This window comes from Pyrus communis, chromosome 4 (genome assembly GCF_963583255.1).
Source record: "Pyrus communis chromosome 4, drPyrComm1.1, whole genome shotgun sequence".
NCBI classification, from domain to species: domain Eukaryota; kingdom Viridiplantae; phylum Streptophyta; class Magnoliopsida; order Rosales; family Rosaceae; genus Pyrus; species Pyrus communis.
The window spans coordinates 14,840,244-14,853,835 of record NC_084806.1 but is presented as its reverse complement, the minus strand read 5'-3'; the positions used below and the strand labels follow the sequence as shown (position 1 = coordinate 14,853,835).

General features: G+C 38.7%; 1 protein-coding gene and 1 pseudogene across 1 annotated transcript; one reads left to right on the top strand and one right to left on the bottom strand.

Annotated features, from left to right (window-relative positions):
* The first annotated feature begins 3,356 nt into the window (after positions 1–3,356).
* Positions 3,357–8,859, top strand: LOC137732747 (cryptochrome-1-like; annotated as a pseudogene).
* A 3,742-nt stretch (positions 8,860–12,601) lies between these two features.
* Positions 12,602–13,237, bottom strand: LOC137732746 (secreted RxLR effector protein 161-like). The gene has a single exon (XM_068472024.1). It carries the CDS (start codon positions 13,235–13,237, stop codon positions 12,602–12,604), a length of 636 nt encoding a protein of 211 aa, XP_068328125.1.
* Between the last annotated feature and the right edge of the window lie 355 nt (positions 13,238–13,592).

The following is a 13,592-nucleotide window of genomic DNA, read 5'->3' as shown; positions in this document are numbered from 1 at the left end:
CTAACAGTAAATCAAAACTAATTCCTAAAATGAAATAAAAACTGATAACTAATAACAATTTCCATCAAAACATATGATTTAGGCCCAACAACATTAAACAAGGCCTAACAAAAGCTAAATCCCCTTCATTAAAGCATGTTATCTCATACTTTCTCAGTTTATTCGTGGCCACCTACACTACTAAATCAGGTTCGTAGTTGGACTTGAAATTTCATTTGGATAGGATGTGCTGATTCTTGTGGATTTTTTATTGTGGCATGAAAAAAATGTTGTGTTCCTTTAAATGAAGGAGGTCTTGGCATTCGTAATTTTTCGGTTTTAAATAAGGCCTTTCTATTGAAAAAGTTTTGGGATATTTTGGTTACCTCATTTATGGTTTCACTGTTTTTTCAAGGTCAGTTTTTTAATTCTTTTGGACAGCCTTGTTCTACATACAAGAGTTCCTCCATTTGGCCCGGTTTACGCCCTCTTTTTTCAGATATTTTTCATGGCTCAAAATGGGTGATAGGTATTGGTGAAAATATTAATTTTTGGCATGCGAGATGGTTGGATTTTCCAATAGTTGATAGGCTTGGTATTCCACTGGCTTTATGCAAGGCTTTTCGAGCTAATGTTTCTGATTTTATTACGGATGGTTGTTGGATTTCCCCACCTACTTTACATTCATGGCTAGCGCCCATTTGGGATGATATTTCTTCTATTGGGCTTCCTTCAGTGTCTGGGATTGATGAAAAAATGATTTGGATGTCTGCTTCAAATGGTGACGTCTCTTTATCTTTGGCTTATGATTTTAAGCATAATAAACAGCCAGTGGTTCAATGGGATCGATGGGTTTAGCAATCTTGCTTTTGCCCTCGTAATTCGGTTACATTGTGGAAGTATTAACATGGTAAGATGTTAACTGATGATCTCTTGCAGTGAAGAGGTTTTGCTATAGCATCTATGTGCTCTCTTTGTTGTGAAGGTATGGAAACTGCTTCACATATTTTATTTGAGTGCTCTTTTGCACGTCAAATTTGGTCTACTATTTTGGAATTATTCAAAGTTCAATATTTATTTCATATATTTTTAGCTTTTTCTATTATCCTTTACAACAAGGTTTTGGAAACCAAGTGAAGCTACTTTGGTGGGGTATAATTGGAGTTGGCTTTCATTCTATTTGGCATGCTCGCAACGCTATTCGTTTTCATGAGGAGGTTGTTTCCACGAATTATGTTGTAAGGTCTATTAAATTTCAACTTCTTGAAATTGATTCTCTCAATTCTGGTTGTATGAAGAATTATGTGGAAGAGCTTTGCATTCTTCGTTCTATTGGTGTTCATGGACATCCTACTAAGGCTCCAAATATTATTGAGGTGTTGTGGTGCCCACCATCTCAGCCTTGGATCAAAGTAAATATTGATGGTGCTACAAGAGGTCTCCTTGGTGTGACTGCATTTGGTGGTATCTTTTGGGATTTACTAGTCATTCACTTGGTTGTTTTGCAAATTTAGTAGCCTTGGCCTCTTCTTTGGATGTTGAACTACGTGCTGTTATTCATGTTGTATCTTTAGCTTGGGATATAAGTTGGCATTCATTGTGGATTGAATGTGACTCCTCACTAGTTGTTCATCTTCTTTCTTCATCTTCACCTTCTTTGACATCTATCCCTTGGAGGCTTTTGGTTAGTTGGCATAACTGTCAAGTTTTACTATCCTCCATGCAAGTTCAAATTTCTCGTACTTTTAGGGAGGGTAATTCAGTTGTTGATTGTTTGGCCAATTATGGTGTTGATCAACCTGGTGTTTATAGGTGGGATTCATGCCCTCCTTGTGTTGCGTCTACTTATTCTTGTAACCTTTCTAAGCTTCCTTGTTATAGGTTTTATTGGAAGAGGTTTTGACTTGTTTTTTATGAATTCTATAATGGTTAGGGCTTGGCCTCATGTCCCCACTTGACATATTGTATTTTTCTTATTTATTAATAAATTCTCCTCAAAGTCACTTTTCATGATAGCAATGCTGGAGTGGGATGGATTTTGCGGCCAAATTAAAAAAATTAAAAATCCCCATCATTAATTCAAAAAATTCAAACATAATAACTTAGGTTAAAATCTCTAAAAGCATTGTGGTTTATTGTTGAGTTCCAGGATACATTGAACTTATATTCTTTAGCAAAGATTCTTAGTGAGTATGTCGACTATTTTAACAGCTAGATCTTTATTTTTATATTTATAAATAAAGATCTAACAACTAAAATATCCGAATACGGAGGACAAGGACTCTTTGGCTAAGCTTGCACTTCCGACGCATGAAGGTAAGGTGAAAATGACTATTTTGACCTAGGAGAAGTAGGCATGGATTCACCGCTACCATGACATTTGGTGCCAATGATACAACAATATCTTTAAGTTTCTCTTCACATGGAGAAACAATATTTGTAAGTCTTTCTTCACATAAAGTTGTATCATTGGCATGAGATATTACAATAACAATATACAATATGCTCTAGTAGGTTATGGACAAAGACCTAACCCTTTTAACCTGATCTCTTGTGTTGGCAGTATTGTTCACAAACCACAATCAGTGTCACTATCTCCATGTGATGTTACATCAAACACTCACGTAAATCCATTGGGAAGTGTTATTGGCACTCCAAAAATCTCATTCTACACTCCTCACAAGTGTATTTTTCTTTCTAAATATAGAAAGTTTAGAGTGTAGAATGAGAAATTTGGAGTGTCAATAACAATTCCCAATCCATTACTCCAACAATCGACAGACATAATTTGACCTCACTCCAAACTGTAAACACTTCTGCAATATTCTTTTCCCCTTTGTCCTGGAAAAAATGAGTGCAAAAGATATGCATCTTTTAAACAAAATCTCTATAATTGCACACTAATTAGAGACTTGAAAGCTGATCTACCATTGCAGGTGGAATTGTGTTCAAGGAGAAAAGCTGCACCAAAATGCATGAAGTGTTCTTTGAATAATCTTGAGTAAGTTCCTTGTGCAAATTTTGAAGGTTGTTTAATTGGTATTTGATGATTTAGTTTTGTGCAGTTGAATTGTTTGATTGATGGTTTTATGGTGGATTTTACTTTTTCAGTTGGTAAACATGTAGGGAAGGCTCAATTGATCCACAAATACGGAAATTTGAGGGTATTTTTAGCAATTCATACTGTTGGAAAAACTTACAGTTTATAATTGTCAGTTGCTTTATGTATTTTCCGTGATTTAGCACCTCAAATCCGATTTCGTGATTGATTAGTACTTCATGTTTGTAATTAGTGGGGGAAGGATGGAGAGTGATTTTTGAGACTTTTGTGAAGCTTGATAGTGAAATTTGATCTTGAAGAAACCGAATTAGGCGGTATGGGTAGCGCTAAGACTATAGTTTGGTTTAGGAGGGACCTGAGGATTGAGGATAATCCTGCCTTAGCAGCTGCTGCTAGGGATGGTAGTGTTTTTCCTATTTATATATGGTGCCCCAAAGAGGAAGGGCAATTTTACCGGGATCGAGTTTCGAGGTGGTGGCTGAAACAGTCTCTTGCTCATTTGGACCAGTCCTTGAAATCCCTTGGGGCAGAACTTGTGCTTATCAAAACTCAGAGTACTCTTGCTGTTCTCTTGGACTGCATTCAAGCCATTGGTGCTACCAAAGTCATATTCAATCATCTTTACGGTATGTTCTGGGACCCCTCGCAACAGTATTTTCAATCAATGAACTGATAATTTAATTTTCAAATTGAATAGCGAAGCTTTATGAGTTTAATTTTTTTTGATGCCCTATCTGATTATATATTGAGATCTGGAAATCTTAATCCCTCATCGGATGTCTATATTTATATTGTGTTTTAGGACTTGTGGTAGTCATCCTTAAAGTTTTTACTCTGCATGGTTGTAACTGTTAAGCTACCACTGATCCGAAAAGCTAAGCTGATACGAATTGAGTCAGTATAAAATACAACAAAATGAATGAATTTTCCATGATTAACATGAAGATTTTTCTTCTCTGAGATCTTTCACATATCTCACTCGTGAAATGGGCTCAAAGATTTTGTTTACTTATAATCCAAGTCACATGTCACAAGTCTTGTCGAAAACCATTTTATTAAGTTGACAATCAGCTTAGTGCTGGAGACGAGAACCCTCCTCTGTCATGCTTGCTATTGTGTTGATTCTTCTTGCAGAGATAGTTCAAGGCGTTTCTCTTTCCTGATTTGTAAATTATTTATTTATTCCAGCCCAGATCCCGCTTCACTTCTTGTTGATCACAACATCAAGTGAAAGCTGGTGGAGCTAGGCATTTCTGTGCAAAGCTTCAATGCAGATCTGTTGTATGAGCCATGGGAAGTATATGCTGGAAAAGGACAAGCTTATACAACCTTGGAGGCGTACTGGGATAAGTGCTTACACATGCAAAGGGAACTCCTGATACGCTTTCCTCTATGGAAATTGATGCCGGCAACAGGTACTTTTCGACTTCAAAAGATCTTTGTGCGTGTTTGTTTGCGTGTTTGTGTTTTCAGGCAAACAATTAAAGCAGAAGAGTTTATTTCAATTATGGTTATTAGTGACAGGAACCGTAGCAAAATCTTCACTCGGGGAACTGGGTCTCGAAAATGAAATGGAAAAGTCTAGCAATGCCCTCCTAGGAAGAGCATGGTCTCCAGGTTGGAGCAATGCTGACAAGGCTCTAAGTAAATTTTTAGAGTTGCACCTGCTTGATTATTCAAACAACAGGGTGAAGGTTGGGCAAAACTCCACATCCCTTTTGTCCCCATATCTTCACTTTGGAGAACTGAGCGTGAGGAAAGTTTTCCAATCAGCTCGAATGAAGCAGATAATGTGGGCAAAAGAAGGGAACTCTACAGGGGAAGAGAGAATACTCAAGGTATCTATGTTTTAACTTCCCGTTCACTCATGAGAGACCACTACTGAGCAACTTGAAGTATTTTCCGTGGCAAGCTGACCAGGCCAATTTTAAGGCTTGGAGACAAGGTCGGACCGGTTACCCTTTGGTTGATGCAGGAATGAGAGAGCTATGGGCAACTGGGTGGATACACAACCGAATAAGAGTGATCGTTTCGAGTTTCACTGTGAAAGTTCTGTTGTGATTGGCTCATATTATGAGTTGGCAACAATTTCATCTCAACCATGTGGAGTGCTAGCTATTTTCAGCTAAAGAAAGGGACAAAGAAAAAGGGGGACATCATTATGATGTCTAGCCCTTGATTTGTGGCTTTTACAAAGGCAAAGATTTGGCCTTGTGTGATGAGCCGAAAGAGAGAAGAGGAGAGAGAGAAGGCGGGGCCTTTTGTTTATATTAAGGCAATTGGTTATGCCTTTGTGAAGTCTAAAAGAGAGTATCCAAGGGGGAGAGCATTCAGCTCTCCCATGGAAAAGGTTGAACATGGGTTGAGAGAAAATCAAGAGAGCTATAGTGAAAAGTATTCTAGTGAAAGAACTCTTGGGGTAGAGTGAGGCTCTTGGGAAAATTTTGTGAGTGGGTGTACAAGGGATATGGGATTGGGTTATGTCGATTTAACTCATGTATACTTGTACTGTTATTCTCATAGTGAAGAGCAATATCTCTCCGGGGACGTAGGCAGTTTTTTGCCGAACCTCGTAAATTTCTCTGTGTCTTTATTTCTTGTATTTTATTTTGTTCAACTGTGTGTGATTTTGGTGAGGTTGTAATCTGAATCTCGGTTCCGCACTAACGAACGGGCCAAGGCACAACAATTGGTATCAGAGCATCGTTGGGGGCTTTGGTTCGTTGGAGGTCCAGATTTGTTGTTCACCATGGAATTTTCAGTTGAGCAGTTTAAAGGGAGAGGCGGTTTTGCTCTTGGTAAAGGAGAGTAATGGAAGCCTGAAGAAATGGAAGCCGTGTTTAGGGATGCTTGGATCAACTGCGAAAGTTGATGTTGAGGAAGAAGACAAAGGCCTCTTTCTTCTTACCTCACTTTCAGATTTGTACGAGAACCTTGTGAAACTTTACTGCAAGGAAAGAAACAGTAAGTTTGGAGCAGGTGCAAGCTTCTTTGGTGTGGAATGATACACACAAGAGACCATGGATGATGGTGGGCACAAGACTGCTTAAGCTATTCAAGGTTGAAATCGTGGAAGAAAATTGGAAAGAGGATCTGAGAGAGACAGCAGGTTCGGATCTGGTTCCGAAGGCAAGGGTCCACAGTGCTACGGGTGCAAGGCCGTGTTAGCAAGTTTGTGGTGGAAGACTTTGAGTATGCCCTCTAGGTACTCGAAGCAACACTTCTTCTGGTGATGTTTAGTCTCAAGTGTTGCAGGGGTTTTGCAGCAGGTGGAGCTATGGGATTCACAGGTGATGAGAAGGTCCTAAGGTAGGAGGAAGTGTGGGAATTTTGTCTGGCTCGATGGGTTGTTGCTGGAAATAGGCGCGCTGACGAGTTTCCAGGTTGCAGACAATGAAGAGGAGGAAAACCTGCTGGAGGAGACGAGGATGTGTTGAGATCCTGTCTGAAGCTAAATGGTGATTTTTAGCTTGCAGCAGCTGCACATGCATTGGCAGTAACTGAATTGGAACAGGACCAACGAGGTGGATTCAGAGTGTGCATGCTGGTAAGTAAGGCCAATGGGCTTTGGTGATGGATGCAAGGATTTTTGCATAGTGTATTCGCCAAGGTGGAGATTGTTGTGATTGGCTCATATTATGAGTTGGCAACAATTTCATCTCAACCATGTGGAGTGCTAGCTACTTTCGGCTAAAGAAAGGGACAAAGAAAAAGGGGGACATCATTATGATGTCTAGCCCTTGATTTGTGGCTTTTACAAAGGCAAAGATTTGGCCTTGTGTGATGAGCCGAGAGAGAGAAGAGGAGAGAGAGAAGGCGGGGCCTTTTGTTTATATTAAGGCAATTGGTTATGCCTTTGTGAAGTCTGAAAGAGAGCATCCAAGGGGGAGAGCATTCGGCTCTCCCATGGAAAAGGTTGAACATGGGTTGAGAGAAAATCAAGAGAGCTAGAGTGAAAAGTATTCTAGTGAAAGAACTCTTGGGGTAGAGTGAGGCTATTGGGAAAATTCTGTGAGTGGATGTACAAGGGATATGGGATTGGGTTATATCGATTTAACTCATGTATACTTGTACTGTTATTCTCATAGTGAAGAGCAATATCTCTCCGGGGACGTAGGCAGTTTTTTGCCGAACCTCGTAAATTTCTCTGTGTCTTTATTTCTTGTATTTTATTTTGTTCAACTGTGTGTGATTTTGGTGAGGTTGTAATCTGAATCTCGATTCCGCACTAACGAACGGGCCAAGGCACAACAAGTTCTGCTTCTTCCCTGGAGATGGGGAATGAAATATTTCTGGGACAAGCTGATGGATGCCGATTTAGAAAGTGATATCCTTGGTTGGCAGTATATCTCAGGGAGCTTACCAGATGGCCATGAGCTTGAGCATTTGGACAGTCCAGAGGTAAGTATTTACTTCTGTAATGCTGTTCACACAGAATCTTATTTCACTCTTTTCCTTTCTAATTTTTCTGAATTTTCGGATTTAGGTTCAGGGCTCAAAATTTGATCCAGAGAGTGAATATGTAAGGCATTGGCTGCCTGAGTTGGCACGTTTGCCAACCGAGTGGATCCATCATCCATGGGATGCACCTGATTCTGTGCTTAAATTCTCAGGTGTAGAGTTTGGATTTAACTATCCGAAACCTATCATTGAGCTAGATTTGGCTAGAGAACGCTTCACGAGGGCCATATTCAAGATGTGGGATATGGAAGCAGCAGCAAGGGCTGCAAGCACAAACGGCACTGATGAAGTTGTTGTTGTTGACAACTCTGCCAGTGAAGATTTGCCTATCCCAATGGTGATATTAAAGAAAACCTCTCCTTGTCCTACCGACTCTAATGATCAGAAGGTACCGACACATCAAAATTCCAAGAGTAATCAATTTAATAGGAAGAGATCGAAATGCCTTGAAATTTTACTGATGCTTCCATCGGTCTCCGCACGCACGGAGACCAAAATCAATTGTCTTTAAATCTAATTTTGCTTTTGGTGAGCATAGAATGTTTGCTCTTTGTGAACTTTGGTTTCAAAAACATGTTTCCATACATTGGTCAAGATTATAATGCTCTTGGATTTTACATGTATCAATATAAAAATGAGATTTACACATTATTGTGTTTTCCTCAGAAACAACTAGGGGTGCAAAGTTGCGTATGTATTTAGCCGGGTTGTTCCAGGAGGGGGATGTATGACAGATGACTCAAAATCTGAGAATTTCTCTGCATTTTCTTTCTCCTGTTCATTGATTAAAAATTTATAGTAGTTGGCTCTGTCTTCTGTGTCAGTATTTCTGTTGAGGTTCTATTTAATCACTTTGTTTCAAACTTCTGTGGGTGTAGGAGCCGTGGAAGATGAACGCCTCTGATCCCGAACTCATCGCGACTTTACCAAGTTCATCGAGAAAGAGGACGGTTCTGGATATTGCAGTAAACAAGGTAAAATGTTTCCTCTTGGTATGACTATAGTTCGAATGTAATCTGTGGTATATAAACGAAAGGAACACTGGCTGATATCAGATGTGCATTCTGCCTTCACAATAGTAGATATAGAGAGATCGAGGATGCACAAATATTTCTTGTAGTGAGCTAGCTATATAATTTGTTTATATAACTTCACCTGAATAATTAAAATCTTCTATTAATTCGAACAGTTCCATTTCTCAAATTAAATACCAAGTAAATGAAATTCAAACATCAGTGACTAATTAATCTCTTGCTAAACAATCGTGACATTATATTATATGATCGTTAATCAAGACGTATGTACATTCGGATGTGGTTTCTTATGCTCGATGATGGTGATTGCATGTGGTGATCCACCCACACTGAGAGGTGGTTAGTAATGCGTCAGTTTTGTGTCTAAATAACATTATTTGTAGCAAACATCAAAATTTTCTAGTCTGAAACATTATTCTAGTTCCAAATAATGTACGCAACTTTGCTTGTTATATAACTAAACTGCAAATCCTTCTTATAGAAACACAAGCTGTTTGACAAATCTAGTGTCTCAAGTTGACAACCAGAATCCAGAGATGCCAGAGATTAAATTGCCTCGTAGGTTGGGTTCACTTGAATACATAGACACCTTTCTCCTGTGCGCATGGACTCCTCCGCGACTTGTAGAACGACTTCAACTATATAAACGGAAATGTTGCAACCGAGTATCAAAGTTGTGTTAGTGATGTTCATAGTCATCAAATTTTTTTAGGTTTTTCTTATGCAATTCACTTCTCGCACTTGTATTTCAATTTTTTTGCTTTTCGCAATTTAATTCACGTTTTTGTCCTTTAATTATTTGTTTTACACATTTTGCTTTTCTTTTCGTCTCTTCCATTCTATTTACCTCCAAAGCACCTTTATTTCTACACTCTTATCGCAATGAGATCAATTTTAATCTCATTTATTTTCAATTCCTTCTACCTTCGATCTTCACTTTCACCATTTCACTTCAGTTGATGGTTCATTCGAAGCCATGTTTCTACTGTAGATAAAGAATTTAGGTCCAGAAGATATATTTCCCCAACCTTACAATCGTTTGATTAAAAATCAAATTCAAAGTCCGTAGATTACTTTTACATCCCTTTCTATGTCGATCAATTTAAATCTGGTGGTGCGCAGGGCGTCGATCAATTTAAATCTGGTGGTGCGCAGGGCATCCGCACATTGAATGCTCATGACGATTGATTACTTTTAGGCCTCCCGGTCCGGCCCACAAGAAGGAACAGTCGTGACAAATGATCCCGTTGGAAGTAGCCACTGATCTGAATTTCTAATAAGAGATAACCGGCCATGCATTAATTTATAATAAAAATTAAATAAAAGAGAAAATACCATGGCCACACAAGCAATGTTTTGCAGTGAGTGGTGCATTTTTTTTTTATTCTTTTGGTGAGGGTCTTAGAGATCTGTGAATTGTGTCCGTTCATTGTACATTGTACATCGTGTGGTCAATTTTTGTCAAGTATTGTTTATGTTTATTTTTAAATAAAAATATTTAAAATGATTTCTGACATCATAATGTACGATGAATGAACATGATTTATGAATTTTCAGGATCCTCATAAAAAGGATCCGGCGAGGATCTGTACTCCATGATTGTTTGTTATGGGCACTATTCGACATAAACAATGCCCATGAAGTGGAAATCTATATATTAAAGTCTTGGGTTGTCACGTTTGTTTTGCATATAGATTTGTCACATATATAATGTATGTGTGTCGCAATCTGACCTAACTATTTAGTTCGATTACTAGCTTAATAGGTTATATTTAAAGATTGTGTTAAGAGTCGGGGTTGAGGCAGCTGGATATAGGTGCTCGCAAAGTACGTGTTTGTTGCGAGTTGGTGATGGAATTGAGGCAACATTGAAAATGCAACAAACAGGCACGGCGTAGTGGCCCGTGAAATCATTTCATGTCCCTTCCGTCTAAGAAATTGAACGAGTGCTCGAGGCTGTATAAACCTACCCTCATTGGTGTAGCTTTCATTTACTTCCGTTTTCTCAGTAGAGACTCTGCTGAATTTGTACCGTGATTCCCTCCGGCGACCAGAATCTTACTTCCATAAGTCTTCAATCTTTTCTTCCAACTTCTCTCAAGTTGGTTTCTCGCATCTGCACTTTTTCTTGCTTTTGTTTGGTGTAATGTGGTTGTAGTTGTCATTTTTTCCATGAAATCCATGTTGTTGGTTGTTGCCAATGTGAAAAGACGTCAGCGAGGACCAACTCCAGTTAGTCTAGTTGGCAGACTAAAGTAGGACAACCTTGCTTACTTGGTAGGCTAAGTAGGTTCCAAGACTCGTCTGAACCATTCTTTTAAGCGCCTTAGTAATTAGGGACTGACTCTGTATAATTAGCTCATTTTGCGTTTCTGAGACCCCAAAAATATGTGTAGATACCTAACACACCCAATGTCGAGGGCTTTAGACTTGGAGAATGGTGGTCGAAATGAGTAGGTCCATTTTATCTGTTCAATATCTTTCTTCTCTTATGATTGAATCCTCCTCCTTTCTTATTGATGGGCCCATAATTTCTTGGTCTTTTTGCAGGCCTTGTTCGCCTACTACCGAGAGCTCAAATGGCTCTCCAAGAAGAGGAAATAGAGCGCTGGTCTTGAGAAGACTCTGACGGCCAAGGAGCAGGAGCTCGGGTCATCCAGCTGGGCAATCGAGGCAGCCAACATGGAGAATACTCGGCTTAAGTAGAAGGTCAAGCGTCTTGGGAAGGAGCTAAATGAGGCCGCCTAAGCAATCCGGGCCGCCTTTGAGCTGAGCGAGGCTAAGAATGCTACTTGAGCTATTTGGGAGGAGAACGAGCGCCTGCAGGTCTTAAATGGTACCGTGTCCAGTAGTAGTTTAGACATGGATGACTTCTTGTAGACTCTCGAAGGTGCTTACTTCTCCAACCACCCCCCCCCCCCCCCCCCCCCCAACCCCCTTCACCTCCAAGGCTACATGGAGTTCTACAAGATGGTGAAAGTGACCCATCCCGACTATGACCTGGATGTTAAACTATTATAGCCAAGAACAAGATTAAGTTATAGTAATCACAATCAAGTAAAGCACAAGACCTTTTCCATATAAAAAAACATTGCAATTTCACTAACCTGATGAACCTTCGTTTGAAGATGCCATGAATGCTGCAACTGATCTTAGCACACTGCAACTCTTCTCCTCTCTGTCAGATTATTTCAAGCTCTAACCAATAATAGGACTTAGTTCCGAATAGAGCACACATCTGTGAAAGCAGAGGTCACAATATATATAGGCACATATATATATCTCTATATATATCCTTCTCATAACTCAATAAGGATTCCCCATTAAAATCCTTATAGAAAACAATTTATGTTTTCCAATCCATATCAGTTTAAATGTCGAAACAGAATCCTTTATAAACAAGAATTAGTGTACACTTCTCATAAGGCTTTCTTATACCAATTGGACTTAATCACCCACTTTCAAAACATCCAATCTCATGTTCATACTCTTACATTCTCCCACTTGAACATGAGATCAATTTTAGACATGAATTTTTCCAATTATAAGAAGTGATCACATAGCCTTACCCAAGAATATACCATCATGACTATCATCCCAGTGCATTTCAAAATATGGAAACTAAGAACCATAGACTACATCCAAAATGTAGTATTGATTCTAAGTTCACACATCCAATCTGCAAACATGACTCATGATTCAAACTGATATAAACAATCAACCAAATAATATGCTCCCACTTTTCAAAATGACCATAACAAAATAATCCCAATGAAAAGCAACATAACATTGACTAAATAAAATTCATTAACCATAAGCTTAAAACAGACAAAATGTTATCCAAAGCATCAAATGAATCTATCTCTATAATAAGTCTACCATCCAAAACTACAAAACTTTAAAGTAAAGCAATGAGTCTTGTGACAAAGACTTTTATTAAAAGCATAAAACTGAACTAACAAACTAGCTATAACTAAATAAATCAACCTTGCCCAAGACTGCAAGTACAGTTCCAAATTATGTTACTCACACAACTGCAATCTCAAGCTCTCAAAGTATAATACCACTAATCAAGACTCTCCAACACTCCCATCCAAGAAACATGTTTCTGAAACTCTCCAATAGGTAATGATTTAGTCAAGGGATCAGCAAGCATAATAGCAGTGCTAATATGTTGCACTTCAATCAGTCCTTTCTTGACTTGCTCTCTAACTTTAAGGAACTTTCCATCCATTAACCTTGAAGCAAAAGTTCTCCTATTATTCTTGGCAAAGAACACATTTGAGTTATTATCACAAAACATTCTCACAGGCTTTTGAATCAAATTCACAATCTTCAAGTCTGACATGAAATTCTTTAACCAAACTACCTGTTTCATTCCTTCAAAACAAGCTACAAATTCAGTCTCCATAGTGGATGTAGCAATAACAGTTTGTTTAGCACTTTTCCAAGAAATTGCACCACCATTTAGCATGAATATGTAACCACCTGTTGACTTTCTATCATCCACATCACTAGCCAAATATGAGTCATTGTACCCCTCAAGTTCCAAAAATTCACTTCTACCATAAACCAACATAAAATTCTTGGTTCTCTTCAAATATCTTAGAACCTTTTTGCCATATATCCTGGATTTGATTGAAACCTTCCCAGCATGCACAATAAAAGCTATGTCTGGCCGTGTACATATTGTTGCATACATAAGGCTTCCCACCAGGGAAGCATATACAAGGTTTGGATTGCATTTTCTTAATCTTCAAATTAGTCTTTGGACATTGATTCCTTGAAAACTTATCTCCCTTGTTGACTGGAACCTAGTCACAATTACAACTCTCATATTAAATCGAAGTAATACTCTGTCAATATAACCCTTTTGTGATAAACCAAGCAATCTCCTCTGTCTATCACGAATGATTTCAATTCCCAACACACAGTGTGCTTCTCCTAGATCCTTCGTATCAAAGTTCTCACTGAGCATCTTTTTAGTAGTATGAAACAATTGAGGACAAGAACTTGCTAGAAGGATATCATCAACATAAAGTACCAAAAAGATAAAA

Coding starts and splice junctions, on each gene's coding strand:
- LOC137732746 (XM_068472024.1), bottom strand. CDS start 13,237: ATGTATGCAACAATATGTACACGGCCAGACATAGCTTTTATTGTGCAT.